At 41.0% G+C, this 21,239-nt stretch overlaps 1 protein-coding gene across 5 annotated transcripts in view; it reads left to right on the top strand.

Moving 5' to 3' along the window:
* LOC310860703 (tropomyosin alpha-1 chain-like) overlaps positions 1-18,221 on the top strand; it is a 35,289-nt gene extending 17,068 nt beyond the window's left edge. For 2 of the 5 annotated variants that reach the window (XM_083767806.1, XM_083767809.1), the window contains 6 exons: positions 1,479-1,549; positions 4,854-4,929; positions 8,164-8,226; positions 10,263-10,332; positions 10,673-10,751; positions 11,935-12,546. In XM_083767806.1, the coding sequence (XP_083623932.1) occupies positions 1,479-1,549; positions 4,854-4,929; positions 8,164-8,226; positions 10,263-10,332; positions 10,673-10,751; positions 11,935-11,938 (363 nt within the window). In that variant the 3' untranslated portion in view covers positions 11,939-12,546. Of the gene's footprint in view, positions 1-1,478; positions 1,550-2,692; positions 2,769-4,853; positions 4,930-8,163; positions 8,227-10,262; positions 10,333-10,672; positions 10,752-11,934; positions 12,547-16,536 lie in introns of those variants that run through there. The other 3 variants (XM_083767808.1, XM_083767810.1, XM_083767807.1) reach the window with 2 other exon arrangements.
* The last annotated feature ends 3,018 nt before the right edge of the window (positions 18,222-21,239 follow it).

Raw genomic sequence — 21,239 nt, 5'->3', positions numbered from 1 at the left:
TAGTGTACGTACATTGATAGAATCTAATTTGTTAGTGTTTGCTAAAAGAGTGACTTTGAGAGCTGCTTCACTGGGCAATGAGGGGAAAGGGAGCAAAGGAGAATTATATATATGACCAAATGGACTAGTTTCATCACGACACCAACAACACAAACCTCTACCAAAGACACCCCACCTGTCCAGACCATCACATGTATTCCTCTTCCTACTGCCTTTCATTGAGGGACGCACAACATACTGTATGTTTAAATAAATTCTAGGTTCTAGTTTGGGAACCAGTGCAGTATAGCATAACCCAGACATTCGTTGTTGCCTGAGGTTATGGATGAAAGTTTGGGTGATCTTTCATCCATGCCGTGATGCCGTGTTCATTGTCTTATTTAGTCAACAGAAACTCAGTGTTTGAACAGCGTGTGTTTGACATGAATGGTTCCTTCCGCAATGTGGTCGCTCACCATGACAGTTCATCACGTGGTGCTATTTTAGCTTGCACCGATTGGTCAGCTACTGCCTGGTCAGTGCCAGGGGCCGATATCAGTTATCAACCCCTCCTTCCCTCGCCAAGAGCAAATAAAGCCTCCATACTAGTATGTGTGCATTATTTGATCGAACACACCCTGGCTGTTGGATGAAGTTAGTAGATGATTACAGTTACAAAATAAAGAAATAATTTGTTCCTGAAATCGTCAATTAATACTTAAAATTTGCGATTTGACCAAAATCACCCAGCCATAAACATTATTTTACTTTCACTTTAAACACTGAATTAAAGTTCTGTTGCAACTAGCAAATTTAGGCATTTAGCAGACTCACTTATCTAGTGTGGGGCGGCAGTGGCTTCCACCGCTTATCCATAGTCGAGTCGTGGGGGCAACAGCTCCACCAGAGAGCTCTAGACTTCCCTCTCCAGAGCAACATTAGTAACTTCCTCCTGGGGGATCCTGAGGCGTTCCAAGGCCAATGAGTCGATGTAATCCCTCCAACTGTGCCTTGGTCTGCCCCCGGGGTCTGGGCTATTAGTTTTTAAATCTTTAAACAGGCTAGCTCCGCTGTACCTATACCTCTCTGAGCTCCTGGAACCATACACCCCAGGCAGGGCTCTGAGGTCTGCCAATAAGTTGATACTGGTCGTTCTGAAGACTAGCAAAAAGACAAGATGTGGCCTCGCCTTTGCGGCTGCTGCTTCCAGGCTCTGGAACGACCTGCTTCTCCCCATCCGATCTACCCGAGGTTTTCAAATCCTTACTTAAAACCCACCTACAGTATATTCTCTTTGGCTGTTATTTGCACTCATAATGTGTTTTAACTATGTATACGTGTCTGATGGGCGCCTGTTTGTTTTGACCTTGTACAGCACTTTGGTCAGCTTCTGTTGTTTTAAATGAGCTCTAAAAATGTTTGATTTCATGCAATTATTGCAATATTCATGGAAATGTCACATTATTCGGTTTTGAGTGGTATGTTTTGTTCATGTGCAGGTGGCACGTAAACTGGTTATTGTTGAGGGTGAGCTGGAACGCACAGAAGAGAGAGCGGAGGTGTCAGAGGCGTAAGTTCAACTTCTTACAAATGCATACATACGGAGTACAACAATACCACTGCACACAACATCATAATTATACACATAGCTACTGCAAGTACAATACAACAACCTATAAAAAGCCTTTCAAATTGTACCAGAAAGGATAAGATGTGGAATATAATTATATTAACAACTTCAGGGCTATACATTATTAGTGTCATGAATTGGAAAATGTACCGCTATGACAATGTGCCAGAAATGTAAATGCGTGTGCTCCGTCGACGCTCTGTGCAGAGCTGTCCCGGAGAGGTCGTGACCTCTATGGGACCACATCTACTGAACACACAGCTTGCAAATGAATTATCACAATTTATTGAATAATGGAACACATGAGCAGGCCATAACACATGAACACATGAGCAGTCCATATTCAATCAATTTTGTATTGGTTGAAAAGTGTATTGTTTTAAACACATCCACACGCTCCTTCATTGGCTGGTTTTTAGATGGACCTTAATGTTTACTAACAGCAGTCTCCATTGCAGTTTCTTGTTTGTCCAGGGACCTCCATGGGTCCTTAAGGGGCTTTACTGTCCCCTTCAACCCTAGTTTATACTTCGGCTATTTGAAATTAGCTAATGGCTAATCTACACTCATCACATTGTGACATGTTGTGAGCTTGTAGATCTGATATTTTGGAAAGATTTAGAAAACGTTTTTACACACATCATCAATGGGGGTCCCTGGCCAAAAAAAGGAGGAAAAAAACATTTCAGACAAATACATGAATGTGTTGGTCTTTGACATAAAAATGATTGAGAACCACTGCTCCACTACACACACAGTGGATCCTCACATCATGTGAACTCTGCCTGCCCCTCCCAGCCCCTGGCGGACGGTTCCCACGGTCAACCACAATACTATAGCATGTTGGGTTATCATGTCATTTGCATAACAATGGTTGTGTATCCCGTAACCAAAACAACAAAAAGAAAAAAATCGTTTCCATGTGTGTGTGTGTGTGTGTGTGTGTGTGCATTTTTGTGCCCGCCCTGGGGTCTGTCCTGGGGGTCCGTTCCTGCATTCCAACGCATGACACAACCCCCATACAATACCCCCCCCCACCCCCCTTCCTCGTGGCATGATGTGGCCCCGTCCCCCCACTAACAGCAAAGCCAGGACGTTGGAGGAGGAGCAGAGAGGCTATGACCAATCACTGAAGACCCTGCAAGCGTCTGAGGACAAGGTAGAAGTCTGTCTGTCTGTCTGTCTGTCTGTCTGTCTGTCTGTCTGTCTGTCTGTCTGTCTGTCTGTCTGTCTGTCTGTCTGTCTGTCTGTCTGTCTGTCTGTCTGTCTGTCTGTCTGTCTGTCTGTCTGTCTGTCTGTCTGTCTGTCTGTCTGTCTGTCTGTCTGTCTGTCTGTCTGTCTGTCAGTTGATCAACATTTGTGGCAGTTACTGAAGTAGTAAAAATGGTTGATGTTGTTGAGATTCGGATAATAGGGGATCGTCACTGCTATTTCCGTGGAATTGTCCCACGCCGCTGACAGCCTGTGATTTATTCTATTTTGTAGTTTCCATGTGACTGCCGGGAAATGTTCGTATTGGGAAATTAAGTTATTTGGTTGTGAAACATGGCCCACATGTCCAGGTCGCCCCTTTTGCCAGCTGACGATTATTTGAGATAATCGCTTAAATTTGCATAATCGTCAACTTAAAAAGGAAGCAGAAATATCAGATTTACAATCTTACAATGCATCACTTCGTGGCGCGTTGTAAGCTTGTAAATCAGATATATCCGCTATTTAAAATGCAAGGGGGTTCCAGGCAGAACCAGTTAATACTGCATCACAATAATTTTAAACCATCTATCCATTTATGTGTTGGCTATTCAAAAATAGCAAATATACAAGCTCACAGCTGCGAGCTTGTACGAATTTGCAAATTTAGACTTTCTTTGAGAATATGCTTTTTCTTTTTTTTATAATTTAGATTTTTTTTTTTACAAAACATAAATCTTCTCTTCTGGGGGTCCCTGGCATGACACCTTTTCAGAAGAGGGTCAAGACTCCCAGGCCATATAAAGTACATTTGCAAGGTCCTTGACTTGAAAAAAGGTTGAGAACCAGTGCTTTACGAGACAGATCAACATGCATGTGTGTCAGATAGGGCAGTGTATGACTGGAAAACACATGTGGAAATCAGCAAGAAATGCTTACCGGAGAAAAGTCTGACATTGCGGGTAAGACCCCTTCCCCCCATCACCTCCCCCCATCACCCCCTTTCCACCTACTGGGCATCGACCCCAGCCTCATCCTGCATGTCTCTGAACTCTGCATGGTTTACTTCCTGCCTCTGCATGACTACCGTTTTATCCACACGTCCAACAACACTGTGTTTAAAGGACTGCACTTCTTAACTTCTTCTGTACGACCAGTGCCACAGTCATTTTTGTAGAGCTTGTTACAACACTGTCGCATGAATTAGGGTCATGCCTGCTTATCTTGGACGCATCTTGAGTTGTTCGTTTGGGATTTGTTTGCATACGCCATACGGCATACTTCAGCGTTTTACATTTGGGTTCCCGTGGTTATTTGTTATTTGTTTGAATTGGTGCTGTACAGGACTGTTCAAACTATATCACTTAAAACTTAAATGGGGTCGGCTAGATGGTGGCTAACCTTAGCATTGCTACACAATACTAACAGGATGAAAATGTCCTGTGGAAGCCTAACGTTAGCACCCAGCCCGATCTCAATAACACGGATTGGCAATTCCGTACAAACACTACTAGAAAACTCAAAAATCGGTACACATTACACTACTACTGTTTTGACCGCGACGGAGGCATGGCTTTCACTAGTAGTGTATGTATGGAATTGCCAATCCATGTTTGGGTGAGATCAGGTTGACATTATTTACAGTTCTGTGCTATTGGGCTGAGTCGGCTCAATCTAACTTCACAACGTTCGCCACGGCAACTCGGTGGCCCTCGTGGCTCAAGTTCGTTAAATATCAGCAAGCTAGCTGCTTATTTGTGTTATGAATAGGCACTGCTGGCTGAAATCTGCTTTCACCAATCACTGGAAACATTAATGTGATTTCATTTCTTCCTGCAACTCATATCGCTGTTTTCCAATTTACGACTCAAACTCTCAGCCCTGTGAAGATATGTGAATATAAATATCCCACATTTCCCTCACACACTTTCTCTCACTTTTATCTCATAAGAATTCTCTTGTTTCTCTTGGTCTGTCCTGCCGGTCTTGTTGTTCCATCATATGCTGTCTACCTTCCTCTTCCTCTGTCCCAAACACCCTCACCCAACTCCAGTAAATGTGCTGAACTGGAGGAAGAGTTGAAAAACGTCACCAATAACCTTAAGTCTCTGGAAGCCCAGGCTGAGAAGGTAGGGGGTCTTTGCGTGGCTGAGTGACATAGACAGGGGTTGCACGTGAGCATGTCTTATTCATAGGCATGTAACGATTTATCGTAAATCGATTCAAATCGATCCAATAAATCTATTTAATACAAAGAGAAGAAACTACAGGATCTTTGTAAGAGAACTTATGAAAAAATAGTTTCCAGTCATTTGCTACTGTATTGAAAACAGGATAAGAGATCCAGTATTGTAAAAAATACACTTACATCTTAGTATTGTGATCGAATCATATAGTGAGTTGAGTGAATTAATGAATTACATGCCTACTTATTAATTTTGCTCTGTACAATGTACAAATAATATAACATCCATGAGATCTTTCTTTAAGGTTGTTCGGAGATGATTGTACTGTACAGTATGTATGATGAGTCTACTTGGGAGGTTGTTACATCCTGATGTTTGTGTGTGAATACACGGCCAAATCCTCAGTATTCGTTTAACTCTGGCAGGGTCAAAATTGGTCCTCGAGGGTCTGCTTTTGACACACTCTGGGTGCAATCCGTCCCCCTAGGGGTGGGCAATATGGAAAAATATAATATATTTTTCAAGCAGTATCACAGATCCACAATATTATCACAATTATTTTTCATTTTGGTTTTTATGGTTATTTTTCAACTTTAGTACAGTACAGCCACCTACAAAAACTAAAAGAACGAGGTGTAACGGACCATTTAGAGTAGACCAAAATACATATTATCTTTGGCAAACCAAACCATTCTACAGAAATATAAATTAACCGTATAGAACATAGAATATGCATTCACGATTCTTATCACGATATATAGGCTACGATATCTCTGAAAAGGCATATTGTGGAGATATCGCCTCGACAATATTTATCACCATATTGTCCACTGTGATTCAAACCCGAGTGTACGTGTATACTGTACATACATTAGTGCTCTTTCAAGCCATTATCCCTGCTGATTTTGAACTCATGAGCTTCAGGCTGTACTACTTGTCAACCTTGGAAAAAGTGCTCAAATGTTTTACTTTAAAAGTGAGAATACTGCAATGTAGAAATACTCTAGTAAAAGTCCAGAATTCAAAATGTACTTGAGTAAAAGTACAAAAGTATTGACATCAGAATGTACTTAAAATACCAAAGGTGAAAGTGCTCATTATACAGAATGTCCCATTTAAAGTTTTCAAATCAATATAAAAAATAAAAAGAAAATCTTTTGAAAATAGATCTAAAATAGATCTACAAGCCATTGTATGCTATTGTCAAATGGCTGAATTGTATAGGGCTGTAGTGGTTATAATGTATGTTTTGTAATGTTTAATAAATGTAGTGGAGTAAAATTACAATATTTGGAAGTAAACGTACTGACAATTGGAAATATTCCAGTAAAGTAAAAGATACCTAAAAATGTTAACTGTAAAAGTACAGTATTTGAGTAAATGTACATTCCACCACTGTGAACCTTTTAGGTCAATAACCGGACACAAGGGTCTAAGTGTCTCAGTAATAATAAGCCACGGCAGATGTTGTTGTATTGTATTAACATGCTCTACCATTATACGAGTTGGTTGAAATAACATTTCAGATTGTTGTTTTAAACATGAGGATGTGGCTGTGTACGAGAGGAGATGTGGTGTCTACTCTACTGTCTAGGTTTGGTTTCATTCCAGTGGAGTTGATTGCAATCGTGGTTATTTACTCAATGGGTTAACCATTAAGGCATTAGTCTAGCCATGCATGCCCTTTGTACCATGATTCTAAAAAGGTCAAACTGTTTCATGACGGATGCAGATGCCAGCTGTGTCTGTGATGGAGATACTTTTACGATGGATTAAGGGCATGGGCGATTTCAGCCATTGCCTTGGCTTGGGTGAGCAGAGCTGCTTTGATTCCCTATGACATGGACAAGTACATGTCAGGTTCGCTTTTGTTTTCATTCCGTTACTTACTGAGCCTCCAGTCAAATTTAATTAAATAAAGCACGTTAGTATTCCCACATATCGTCGCTGTCAGGTGGAAACCTTGCGTGTCCAAAACTGTTACTTTACAGGAAATTGAAAGAAATAACCTGTGTTCCAATGGATCATGTGTTATTATTTTAGTTACAAGCTCTTGTTAATACTTTTCATTGGTTATTTGGTGCAATATTTATAAAACTCACAGACAGACTTAACCATTTGAACTTGGTGACCCGATTTTGGACATTTGGGTTTTATATTCAAATTTAAATAATTGCAAAATCTTTCAAAATGTTTTCCAAAATAGCGGAAATAAAAGCTTGTAGATTGGCTACGTTTCCGCAACGCAATCATGCGACTAAGTGTAACATACAGTAGGGCATGCAGTTATTGAAATAAACTATTACAAAATAATAATAAAATTAATTGAGATACGCTTCTGCCCAACAGTGACTATGTCTGGGTCATTTGCCAGTCTGTTATTCACCTGATCTCCAGTAGAAAATATGAAAACATGATGTATTATGATCATATTAAGCAAACATTCCTGCCTATTATGCTGGTCCAAATCTGTTCTGTTCATAAACAAAGCTCTACAGTTGTTTGGGTATATTCTGAGAGCACGGTGGCTCTGCTTCACACGTTGCTGGTGGGTGAATATTTAATTAGTTAATACCTTCAGTAGACACGTCTATTCTACGGAACAGAGTTACTAGGGCACTAGCCTCTGTACCCAGGCTTTTATTTTCGTTCGCATTTGGCTCAAAAAGAAAAGCCTGCTGAAACGAGACACATTTCCTGGGAGTGAAGTGAACTACAGTGCAGATGGGCGTCGCTCCAAATTTGGAGATGTCAATGTTGTCTGCTGTTTTCTACCGGGGAGGGGAGGGGCAAGATTCAAACATTTAAATGTATAAATAAATATCTACATGTATAAATAAAATAAACAAAAAATGTATACCACAATTTTAGATCATTTTGATAATCTTTTGTGTGGTGTAGCTCATGAGGTCTGTGTCAGACCTCACGCCTTGCGTTGCTCATTTGACAGTGTTGATCCGTTCAGCATGAGGTGTTAAGGAGTGTGTGAAACAACAACGTTGACTGATGTCGAGTGTCTTATTGTGTCTGTCTGGGAGAGATTATCTGGAGACTGATCTCTCTCGTATCTCTCGACCACAGGCAGAAACTCTCTCTCTCACAGGACACTTGTCTCTAGAGGGAGAATGATCTCTCTCTGGTAGGAGACTGATTGCTCTTGCATCTCTCTCCCCACAGTACTCCCAGAAGGAAGACAAGTATGAGGAGGAGATTAAGATCTTGACAGACAAACTGAAGGAGGTGAGTGGGCCACTTAAGCAGCGTGAAGTGTGAAGTCAGCTTGCTGATCAGCTATGTTTGGTGAAAAGATTTGGTAGGAGGGGAAAAAGGAGGGGCACATTTAAATGTGGCGTGGGAACTATTAAAAGCAATGGTGTCATGAAAGATTAGATTTGTGAAATGAAGATTGTAGAGAGAATAGAAAAGTGCACCCCAGATGGTGCAGATCTGTGCGTTGCCAGATATTTCTGACCTCTAAATGCAATGGGTAGAGAACCCGCCTAGGAAGCAGAAGGTCCCAGGTTCCGATTCCCGGCCCCAGTAATGTCTCAAGGTATCTCTGAGCAAGATTTTTTTGAGGTTTGGGTTGTGTAGTTACTTTGCCATGATGCAACTCCAAATGTGGACAAGAAATAAAACAAATACTGCTCCAGTGATTAGAAATTGATAATTCAAAATATGCTCCTCATTGACTTACATTGTAGCTAAAACAGCTCTCAAAGTCACTCTTTTAGTACGTAAACAAACACAAACAAAGTTGAATCAGACAATATAGAGCATCACCAAAACTCATGTGGTTTTATTTTTTCATAAAAATGTTAGATTCCTGTTGATTTTACTATTTGAAAATCTGGATCCGGATCCACGGATCCAGTCCGGGTTTTCTTCCCAATAAAATGGACAAATCAACAGGAAGATAACATTTTTATGAAAAAATAAAACCACATGAGTTTTGGTGATGCTCTATATTGTCTGAATCAACATTGTTTGTGTTTGTTTACGTACTAAAAGAGTGACTTTGAGAGCTGTTTTAGCTACAATGTAAGTCAATGAGGAGCATATTTTGAATTATCAATTTCTAATCACTGGAGCAGTTATTTTTAATTTCTTGTCCACATTTGGAGTTGCATCATGGCAAAGTAACTACACAACCCAAACCTCAAAAAAAGTGGTCTTACCCTTTAACCCCTATGTGCTCGTCCCCCTGACGCTGACCACTTTAGCATGAAGCAATCAGCTGGGTGAAGCTGAAAACTGAATTTCCCATGTGAGTTCAAATGGGTCTAATTAATATGATTACGGTACTGTAGTTGCTAGAACAGCCACATAACAAACAAACAAAAGAAACTTGGTGCCTACTGCTTAGGAAACCAGTTATGTCACCTCCACAGTATGAAAATACAATGTAAACTAGAAAAAGTGCCCTTCCGGGCACAGGTCTCCACCAGGTTATCCACAGATCCGTGCAGTTAGAGGTAAAATCACTTTTCGGCCAGTTATAGCGCCACCTTGAGGCTGAGTTGAAATTGTTCATGTGGCATTTCGTCCTCGGCCTAGTGGGAATGTGGGTGCACAATTTCAGGGAAATCACGCGATGTGTTCATGATTTGCAGCATTTTGTTTGAAACTGAGCACTCCTGTGAACTTTGGAAGCCAATCTTAACCAATCAGGATGGAGTCTGATAAATCTGAAAGACCCGTTTCGTTGAATGGCTCTAGAGAGACTGTGTACCAATTTGCGTGATGTTTGGACAAAATCTGTAGGTGTACTGTGCAAAAACTTGTTTTGCACAAAGCGGCCTCCTGGTGGCGCTATAACAGGCCGTTCTGGAAAGTTTGGGGCAGAGGTTCATGGTTGGCATCCAGGGAGTGTGTGTGCAAAATATGGCATTGACCGGGTTAACGGTGGCTCTAGAGAGACTGTGTACCAATTTGCGTGATGTTTGGACAAAATCTGTAGGTGTACTGTGCAAAAACTTGTTTTGCACAAAGCGGCCTCCTGGTGGCGCTATAACAGGCCGTTCTGGAAAGTTTGGGGCAGAGGTTCATGGTTGGCATCCAGGGAGTGTGTGTGCAAAATATGGCATTGACCGGGTTAACGGTGGCCGAGATTAGCTGTTCACGGACACACGGACGGACACACGGACGGACACACGGACGGACGGACGGACACGCGGACGGACGGAGTGCAAAACATACTCTCCCCACATGCCTTCGGCCTGGTGGAGACAACAAACAGTTGTCTGTTGAACTCTTTGGTTTATTTTCTGCTTTAGGCTGAAACCCGCGCTGAGTTTGCTGAGAGGTCTGTGGCCAAGCTGGAGAAGACCATTGACGATCTGGAAGGTAGAATTTTAATTTTGTACCTTTTTTTTTCCCCTCACAGTTTCATGATGAGACCTTCCAACCACCTTTTCAGAGTGTTATCCTCATCACCCATTCCACTGTTTAATGCAATTATACAGTTTTAAGAGATTATTAATAACCACTGTGTAGTGTATTATGTACACTGAAGTAGACAGGTGGCTGATAAAACAAGTAGATGAAGATTATACGCCAACAATGACAACTAGATTATAAGCCAATGGAATTTATTATTTATTTTATTGCTTTTCTTTTAATACCTATATTTTAATATTATTTCTTTGCAACACTGTCTTCTCTCCTCTTTGGGGTTGTGCCACAGATGAGCTTTATGCACAGAAACTCAAGTACAAAGCCATTAGTGAGGAGTTGGACCATGCCCTCAATGATATGACCTCCATGTAAATACCGTGTGTGTGTGTGTGTGTGTGTGTGTGTGTGTGTGTGTGTGTGTGTGTGTGTGTGTGTGTGTGTGTGTGTGTGTGTGTGTGTGTGTGTGTGTGTGTGTGTGTGTGTGTGTGTGTGTGTGTGTGTGTGTGTGTGTGTGTGTGTGTGTGTGTGTGTGTGTGTGTGTGTGTGTGTGTGTGTGTGTGCATGCTATACACTGGAAGATGCACACTTTACTAAACAGTTTGCATTGCAGTGAAACATCCAGTATTAATTTCACTTTTCTACTTTGTTTCAACTAATCCACTTTTAGATCTGATTTGAGTGGAATGCTTCAGCTCACATGTTTGTGTTTCTTTAATACCTTGTGAGCAACTATACATATTAGTGTAATTGTTTGTTTTTGGCCCCAACAGCTGCATCTTTTTTGTTGTGTTGACATGGCAACATTAATCTCTCTCTCTGTCTCTCTCTGTCTGTCTCTCTCTCTCTCTCTCTCTCTCTCTCTCTCATATACTGGTGTGATTTTGATGCACTTAAAACTCTCACAAATTAAACAAATTGCAGAAGATCACAATAGTAGATAATAGTTGTAGATAGTCGGCATGGTAATGCACTGTCCAAGGCAGCTATCATCACACATTTTTGAACACCCATATCTGGAAGCTTATTGTCTAGTGTCTACTGTAGAAACAGTGGCCTTCATTAAGACTTGTGTAGTGGTATGTCAACTGTGTACAATCACGATACACATTTATATGGAAATGTTTATGTTTAAACATTCAGTTAGAGGTGGTTAATTGTGGGTATAAAGTTCAAAATGGTTGTGTTTACACATTAGTTTAGAGATGGTTAAGATTAGACAATGGTTTTGTTTAGATGGTTTTATTTAGTTGAATTAATTTTCAAAGTAAATTTTGCCATCAGACTAACCTAATGGTCTATTTGGAATTTTGGACTCCTAATGGTCCTCAGATCCAATGTTGAGAACCAGCGATCTACTTTCTACATCAACAACAGCTATTTAGATTTCTGACTGGTTACTGAGTTCATGTAGCCTAATGTCACAGAGATCAAACTGACTAATTTTAAAACTTTAACGCACCGTCATTGCATGGCTGTGTGCCAGATATCATAGACCCTAACCGCGCTAAAACCGTAAACCGATTTAGTTACTTTACCCTCCTGTACTTCCAGATAAAAGCCAGGAAGCCGTGTCACTCTCTCAAGATATGGTTTCAAGACTCGCAGCTCTGCTACTGAACTCATCCTCCATCTTGGTTTCATTTCTGTTCTCAGTTTGTCTCTTCCCCCAATTCTGCCTTTTTTCCCTTTAATTTGCTCTGTCTTTCTTTGCTCATTCCTTTTAATGTTTGTAAAGCCTTTCTCCTTTAAAGTTGGCCTCCTTGTAATTTTTTAGTTGCACCTTTCTTTTCTTTTTTTCACCCTTTTTTGTTCATAGCCCCATGTTTTTGTCAACCGATACTTGCCTAAGCGAGTACAAATCATCAAGGATTGTGAATCATGTTCTGTCTCCCTTATCTAGGCTCTCTTGCTTTGTCTTCTATGTAACTCTTCTTCTTCTTCTTCTTCTTCTTCTTCTTCTTCTTCTTCTTCTTCTTCTTCTTCTTCTTCTTCTTCTTCTTCTTCTTCTTCTTCTTCTTCTTCTTCTTCTTCTTCTTCTTCTTCTTCTTCTTCTTCTTCTTCTTCTTCTTCTTCTTCTCCTCTATAAATGTTAAATCTGTCTTCACTTGCTTTTCTGTCCGACTTCATTCTTTCTGCTGATTAGCTAAAGACTTGATAATACCAGATTGCCTCAATCGATTTTTACAACGCAACTGAAAGCAAAAACACAATTTAATGTTGGCCCACACAGTTCCATATAATCAAAACATAATATAGTAATAAATACACTATAACTGTTCATTATTTACATTTTAAGTGTATTCTTTCAATAGCAGTGACACTTATCTCAGCTTTGTGCTTGCTATTTGCAATGATGAACCATCATGAATGTGACTATAGTGGGTATGTGCATGCATACACTGTAGGTGGCAAATGGAGTGGCAATGCCAGGGCAGTGGCAAAGGGAGTTTAACGTTGTTTAATGCAATCAGATAGGACTTTTCTGTTCAGTCAGTAGGCGTTCCCGCATAACTTCCGGGTATGATGATGATGTCACACGCATAGCCGCCATACACTCTATTACACTCTGTGCTTTCTCTGTCTCCGTAATGGTCATCACATAAGATTAAGTTTACATAAGATATCCAGAATACTGAATCTGTTACAATCTTCACACTGGATGCCTTTTTATAAAGAAACAGAGCTGTATATTGCTTTTTTGAAGAAAGAAAGAAAGTCAGAACTATAATTTGAATTTTCTGCAATGCACACTTATCCTAAAATCATCAAATAAATACAACAATCTGTCTCACAGTCATAGTAAATATATTGAAATGTGTAAACATGGACGTTAAGATAAAACGTGACATTATGTCTTTTCAGACAGGATATCGGAAATACTGTGATATCACAAACTAGCTCCAGTGGTGGAAAGTATTTAACTACAAGTACTCCAGTGGTGGAAAGTAACTAAGTACATTTACTTAAGTACTGTACTTTAGTACAAGTTTAAGTTATTTGTACTTTACTTGAGTATTTCCCTTTTCCAATACTTTTACTTCTACTTCTCTACATCTCAGATCCAAATATTGTACTTTTACTCCACTACATTTATTTGATACTTTGAAGATTTCGATTATTATTACAAAACATACCGGTACATTAACCACTTCAGCCCAGGATACATTTTGGCTATTTGTAGGTGCACACAGGATACATGTCATCAGAACACAGTCTAAAAACGGTTTGCCTCTGCTACTGGCAACACCTGCGCCTGATTAGGGCCAGTATTAAATACCCTTCCTGTAACCATGGAAACCTGAACTTGATTGACAAATGACAATGAAAACTTAAACAATATGGTGGCTCAAATGGCTCTTACAATACCTAATCTACAAGCTCACAATTCGTTGCATCGTGAGTTGTGACACATTGTGAACTCGTAGATCTGCTATTTTCAAAACATTGTTATTTGAATACTTTAAATGGGACTTACTTTTGATACATATTGGTGTCACTGCCAATGGTTTGTGTACTTTTACTCAAGTACATTTTGAATTATGGACTTTTACTTGTATTTACATTGCAGTATTGATACTGTACTTTGACCTAAGAAAATAAATGTAATGCCCTTTCCACCACTGAAGTACTCTTAATAGTTTTTCCATGCATTTAGTATATTTTATAATCAAGTTTTCATTTGATGACAGTTGGTGACCTACAGTTATGCTGTTATGTCAGGAGTAGCCTAGCTAGCTACATTTGGTTTGAAGCTCTGCTCTTTCATAAAGACTTCTGATTAAGAAGATATGCCCCACACTTTGGAGAGAATCGCTGGGGAGGGATTAGTTGACAATGTTTCTTCATGCTGAAATGGTTACACTCAGGATGTGACCATAATGTATACAATTTACTCTTTAGCAGATGTTAGAGGGTTGGGAGAACATGCAGACAGACCTGTATTAAGCATGGAGCATGACTGAGGCCTGTATAAGACTGGGCTGTAGGGCTGGGGTGATATGTCTTCAAATCAATGTCGCAATAAGGACAAACTCATGCCTCGATTAAGATTAAAGAAACGATTTAATTTGCTGCCTTCATAGTTGTCTGACAAGGTCTGTATTGTGAATATTACGTGTGAAAAAGAATGATCAATTTTAATACAATAATTGATTTTCATAAATGGCTGATCTACAAGCTCACAACCAATCCCGATTCAATGTGTTGAGCTTGCAGATTGGCTATTTTCACAGACTGTTGGTCTGTGTCATTAGTTTTAGGACATCAACTGGAGAGAAGGAGAACCGTCATGATTATTTATGTTGGGGGATCACATTGGATTAGTTAGACACTGGGATTGGTGGGGAAATGAGAGCGTCAACCTTCTTATTAAAGTTTTGTTTTACCAGGGTTTTTTTTGTTTATTAAGGCCCTACGGCCTACACTGTTCTCTCTGCATTGTGCATTCTATGTACAGTATGTAATTCCCTGGCTTATTGAGTTGCTCTGGAAAGGCTAAATGCCTAAACTGTAATTGTAAGTAGGTGACAAAGCTTCCATCAGCACAGAGGCAAAGCGCTTCATTAGGTTAGAGGCAGAGGACTGAATAGCACAGTAGAAAGAGAACATAGCAGTTGATAATGAGAGAAAGAAGGCAGGGAGGAGTGTGCATAGTTTAGAGCCATATGAGAAATGGAGAAGGCTCAGAAAATCACCGCCTACTCATTGCTCACCAAGCTCATACTCCCCCAGGCCAGAAGTGTGTTTCTCCTGAGTCCTTCTAGAAGTGGACCTGGCTATATAGAGCATACACAAACATACATGGTGGCAGCGGTGGCCGAACGGTTTGCGGAGCGGTCTTGATATCGGAAGGTCGCTAGTTCGTATCCCCCGGACCGGCACGTTAAAATTACCACCGCTGAAGTGCCCTTGGACAAGGCATTGAACCTCTACCATGAAATGTTCTATGAGCAGGGCCTGGCTGTAAACAAGTTCTTGAGCTTAGTCCAGTTACCCTGGGTAAACATAGTACCTTTCCTTTCCTTTACATAACATTAGTGACCCTTATGTGTCCTATGACTACCTCCGGTATAGCGAGCCCACGTATCAGGCACTTTGGGCGACCCATGAACTTTCTTCCGGGCTGTGGGCCCAAAATTGCAATACCGGATACAAATTATACAATACCAGTTGGCCATTGTCAACTTTTGCTTTTACCTTTTCTTTCAAAAAGAATAAAGTGACCCGCAACAGCATGATGTTACGTTGTGAGCTTGTAGATCGGCTATTGTTGAAAAGTCTACTCTTATGGGGGTCCCTGGCACAAACGGGGGGGGGGGGGGGGGGGGGGGGATGAAATGAACAGCTGTGTTTGCTGTGTTTTATTTGAGTTGCTTTCAACTTAACTTACTTATACCTGAGTAATATCTAAATCAGATAATTTTGCTTATATTTGAGTAGGATATTCTGCCCCCTGCTCAGCTGTAAGCATATCAGGTATCATACATGTAGCAGCCTGAAAGCAACAGAAACTAGCAAACATCATGAAACATGACATGCTGTGATGCAACACATTAAAATGTTGTGGTTGCTACAGGTAGCTGGCAAGTCCCCCAGTAAATGCAAAGGCTCGCACGCACGCTCACACATGCACGCATGCAAGAACACGCAAGCGTACACACGCAAAAGTCCACATGCACACTTCACGCACCATGCTTTGAGTTGCTCTGCTGTCTTGTGGTGACTTTGTCAACCGATATTTTATATGTTCACTTTTATCTCAGGACCTCATCATCTCCCAGAGTTGTTTAGTGGAAGCTGCCATTTTGTGTGGGCACAATCTGAGAAAATACAATAAAGAACAAAAAGAAACATCACGGTTCAATTCCCCAGATAAGTAGTAGGACAAATCTGGATGGGGAAGTGAGTGACCAACAATCAGACCTCCCTTGGGCAAGGCAGTGAACCACCGAATTGTGGGGAGTATAGGAGTATTTGAGATAGCTGAAGACTTTTGATTCAAACTTTCAGCCTACGAGACTGTTACACTTTCCATCTCTATTGCATGTCACATGATGAGCCTGGGCAAATATGCGGTTTTATTTGCACTGTGTGGGATATTTGAGACGACTGAAGATGAACGTTTGTCTCCATGCACCACTCCGTCTCTTCCAGACATGCTGGAAGGCGCCAAGGTCGAGAACTTGAAGCTGAGTGAAGACCTCAACCAGACCATGGCCGAACTCAACAGCTTCTGATGATATGCGTGGATGTTGTTGGAGACAACCCCACCCCTCACTAACCCCACCCTCCTGAATTCCCCCCAATGAACCCACCCGTCCTTTATGTCCTGTTGACTGTCTTGTTTTTTAATGTTGTCGGTCAGTGGGTCGGTGTAATTCACCACGATTATACTGTATGATAGATGAGAGTTGCATAAAGAATAACACTACACTAATAGGGGCTGTGTCCACACTCCACAGTACGTTTTTGAGCACTTTGGATATCATGTCCACAGTGCTTCTTAACACAATTTCCGCCGCCATTAATTAATAGCGTATTGCCAAGGTTTTATCGCGCGTAACACTTACTTTGAAGAGCCAAATATCCGTAATCGCATGTTACAGTGACAAAATACCGTGTGTGGTGTCATGACCGGACCGAATCTACACGAACGCAAAGACGAGACGGAAGCGCGACGGGGAGAGGTCAGGAGAGGGGCATCCATTTTACCGTGCTTCAATTAGCGATTCCGTGCTTCAATCTCTGTCACGGAAACATTTGAAAATTGTGAGAGGCAGTCTGACTCATGTGACTAGGTTGTAGTAAATTTAATGACCAGCAGGCTCAAATGTGACATTAATGAGCGGTGCTCGATCCTCAATGTCAAACATGCTGAAATGTGACAATGCTGAAACGTGAGGCACTGTGCTGGTAAGAAGAGTGCCCCACTGAGTCTTTACCATGGAAATGCATGACAGCAATGTGCTGGCAGCTTGAAGAAATCTGTGAACACAGCCCCCCTTATGTTTTCTACAGGATGTTTGGAAGAGTTGAGGTCATTTGAACGCATTAGTAAAGCATTGATAGTGGTGACTATATCAGGCCTGGGTTTCTTCAGTTTAACCCTGAGTGTACCTTGTGCCCGAAGGTCGCTGCACACCAGGGCATGACAAGTTCCTATATCTGTTGCAAATACTTGTTACATCAAAACTCATTCACATAGGTAATGCGTCATTCAGGTTGATGCCTTTATTCGTGATGAAAAATCATCCTTGTCCTGAATAAAATCTGTTATCACTGCCTAATATCTGCATTCTTTGTGGATGTACTAATGAAACGTGAATTCATTGCACAAAATAACACCTCCAGTCTGTACGGACCTTAGAAGGTTAATTGACAGACGATCGCACAATAGTGTTGCTGACACAAACTGAGCTTGGAAATCAATTTGCATCAGCAAGCAATACCGTCTTTCTACGGAGTATTAATTTGGCTTAATACTACAAGGATAATGTTAGGAGGCATATTATACTTGCGTTTAAGTTATCCAACTCAATGAATGTTCACCATGTCAACATGTCGCAGTTTAAAAATGCATTTGTTTAACCTATCTTGAGGACTGGCAATGTTTATATTTTTCCTTGATGGTATATTCACTATATTGGTTTGAAGTGGCTACCAGTGACCATAATCACACAGCAGCCCTTTTGCTTTATGTGTCTCATTCGGTTGACATGGGCTCTCTCTCCTCTGCATGCTGCTCTGTTCATCTTTAACACTTCAGATCAACTCATTGTTTTCTGTTCTTGGTGGTTCATTAACCTCAAATGGAAAATAAATGAATACTTCTTTTGAAACATACATAGACTATATGGTGTAATGGTGCACATTCTTCTGTTCTATATGTTAACATATTTTATATAGCTCAGTGTCAGTCAGTCAAAAGTAACACGGAAGTGCATCGATTCATGTTTGTAGCGTTTGAACTGAAAAATACATGCTTTGGCACTATCCTTTTTTTACACAGTGAAGATTTTTACTGTTGTACAACTATGTCCTCTTTGTTTAATAATTTGTGTCATGATGGTTAATGAAGATATTGTGACAAACATTGACCTTTTTTATATATATTTTTTATCCCATGATTTTGCAAACCATTTTTTTTCACCCATTGTCAATTATCTGATGTAATCCTGGGCGTTACACTTCCTCTGCCAACCAGGGGGGGGGCAGCGGACTGACCTCATGCTTCCTTCTATACATGAGGAGTCCAAGCTGCTTCTTTTCACCAGACCAGGGGGGAGTTTCCCCGGCCGGACATAGTGTGTAGAAGGAACACGTTATTCCAACCAGTTCCCCTCCATCAGGCGACCCGGCTGGCCAGGGGGAGGTAGTTTAGAGACCAGGGGTGCGTTCGGAAATACCGCACCGGAGCGCACTCGCCTATTAGTTTGCATTGCACAGTGTGCTCAGTGCACTATCCGAACGTGCCCCAGGATTACTGCATGTTTTTTGTGAGTGTACCTACCCTAGGGGACACGGGGAGAACATGCAAACTCCACACAGAAAGGCCTTTTGCCATTGACCAACATTGACCTTTTTAACCCATTTAAATCGAGAAAGTGACTGTGTCCTTTTCTATTTTAGTCATATCTTTTACTTTGGCTGGTCAAAAATAGCAGATAGCCTATACAAGCTCATATAGCACGTCACTTTGTGCCCACCATCAGCTCATAGAGCTGCTTTTATTTTATTTTTTAGAAAAAATTACATTTTTGAATAATAATAAAATAATGCACAATATAATAAATGAAAGATATTGAAAGAATAAAGAAACGTTGCCCAATATATATATTTCTAAATATGTTTTCCATAGTTATATTATAGCTATTTGTGTGTGTGTGTGTGTGTGTGTGTGTGTGTGTGTGTGTGTGTGTGTGTGTGTGTGTGTGTGTGTGTGTGTGTGTGTGTGTCCGTTACCAGCTTTGCACACACACTCCCTAGATGCCAACGATGAACCTCTGCCCCAAACTATTGCCTATTCCATGTTATGTAGCAGTGGCGCCATCTAGTGAATTTCAATAGGACTTACAACAATTGGATATAAATGTAGGTCACTCCCCGTGTAGTGGAAATGACTTCATTGTTTCGATCTTTTCTTGACTTAAAGGGCCACTTCACCACTTTTCAACCTATCTTCATATAATAGGTCCTCACTAATAATCATGATAAAATGGCGCGATTTTTTTCTACTCGGTCTGTGTCTCATAGGAGGGCTGTGGGCAGTTCAGAAACCGTCTTCCAGTGCATGACATCATCGATGGGGATTCTACAACAGGTCGTTAAGAGGAAGCAATCTGATTGGTTGAAACGGTTTCTAGCCGTTGATCAAACCACTACTGTTCACCACCTAATCAAAACAAAGAATTCAGCCGCTCTGTTTTCCCAGAGCGCTAGCAAACTCGGTGGCTAGGCTAGCTAGTTTCTTTGGACATTTGTGGTCGTAGTGACTACATCTGTCATTAATTTTTTTTTTTTTTTCAGCGATTTTCTTTGTTTTAAGGGTAACTGTTGTAGAATTGCAATATTACACTTGAGGGTGTTGTTTAACGTGATTATTGCCACTTCAGTGATGCTTGCGGAACTCGACTTCGTCTCGTTCCTGACCGCATCCCTGTCGTGGCAATAATCACGTTAAACAACACCCTCTCGTGTAATATTGCTTAAATACAAGCTAATAGAAACTGCAGGCTTTCTAGTCCTGAAAAGTTGCAATGCGAAAATGGAAGCCATCGTTCTCACGATAATGAAAATCTAAACATTTTTGTAAAATAATCTTGTTTTTAAAAAGTCTGCCTATGAAGATGTCACTGGAAGACGGTTTCTAAACTACCCACAGCCCTCCTATGAGACACAGAAAAAAAATCCTGCCATTTTTTCATGATTATTAGTGAGGACCTATTATATGAAGATATAAAAAGTGGTGAAGTGGTCCTTTAACGTCTGAAAGATTCATCATTATCACTTGAATATCAGCGTCCCTGTGGCTGAAAATCTTCTGCTTAGATGCTGTATTTATATAAAACTTTCGTAACGTGTAAATGATTTACTTTCATGGGTGACCGTTTAAGAGGCCAAGGCTGGCCTGCCTGGCCAGGTGTTTAAATGAGGTGTCATGTCAATCTAGCGCAGGTGTAGTTGATTCGGCGGCCTCCAGGAAGAGTATTTTTGACTTTATTTATTTGTGTATGCTGAAACGAAGTGACGGACAATTGGGAGAACATCTATAGCAATAGCTAGCGAGAGAAAGCCAAAAGGCAGAAAGATCTATTTGGACAGTGACTTGGGGGGCCGGGTCGGTCACCGTCGGTGCCATTTTCATTTAAATGTCAAAATACCTCAAATGTATTTGGTGGTGGAGGTGGACCGCATCACCGCATGCAACGTTTGTGGTGTTTGTTTCCAAAATATTCCACATCTCTCTCTTTAAAAAAAAATATATTATTCATTAACCCATTTTGCTGCATGGGCCACTGAGGGGACCCCTGAACGGCCTCAAGGACCCCTGGGTGAACCGACTTTGAGAACCAATCTATGGAACCAATGCCCTGAAGAAAGAGGGACGGCCCCACAATCTCACACACACACACACACACACACACACACACACACACACACACACACACACACACACACACACACACACACACACACACACACACACACGCGCGCACACACACGACACGCACACATGCTGTCACACAGACGCATTCCAGCATCGTCAGTGGACCTGCGCTCCTCTCCGGACTACAGGGGCGCCACAGCGCTCATTTCTCTGCTAGGATGTCAGTGCATGATGATGATGATGCCGTCCG

The sequence above is a fragment of the Protomyctophum parallelum genome, assembly GCF_964188405.1.
Source record: "Protomyctophum parallelum genome assembly, chromosome: 1".
Taxonomy (NCBI): Eukaryota; Metazoa; Chordata; class Actinopteri; order Myctophiformes; family Myctophidae; genus Protomyctophum; species Protomyctophum parallelum.
The sequence above is the reverse complement of the archived record's forward strand: the minus strand, read 5'-3'. Positions and strand labels throughout refer to the sequence as shown.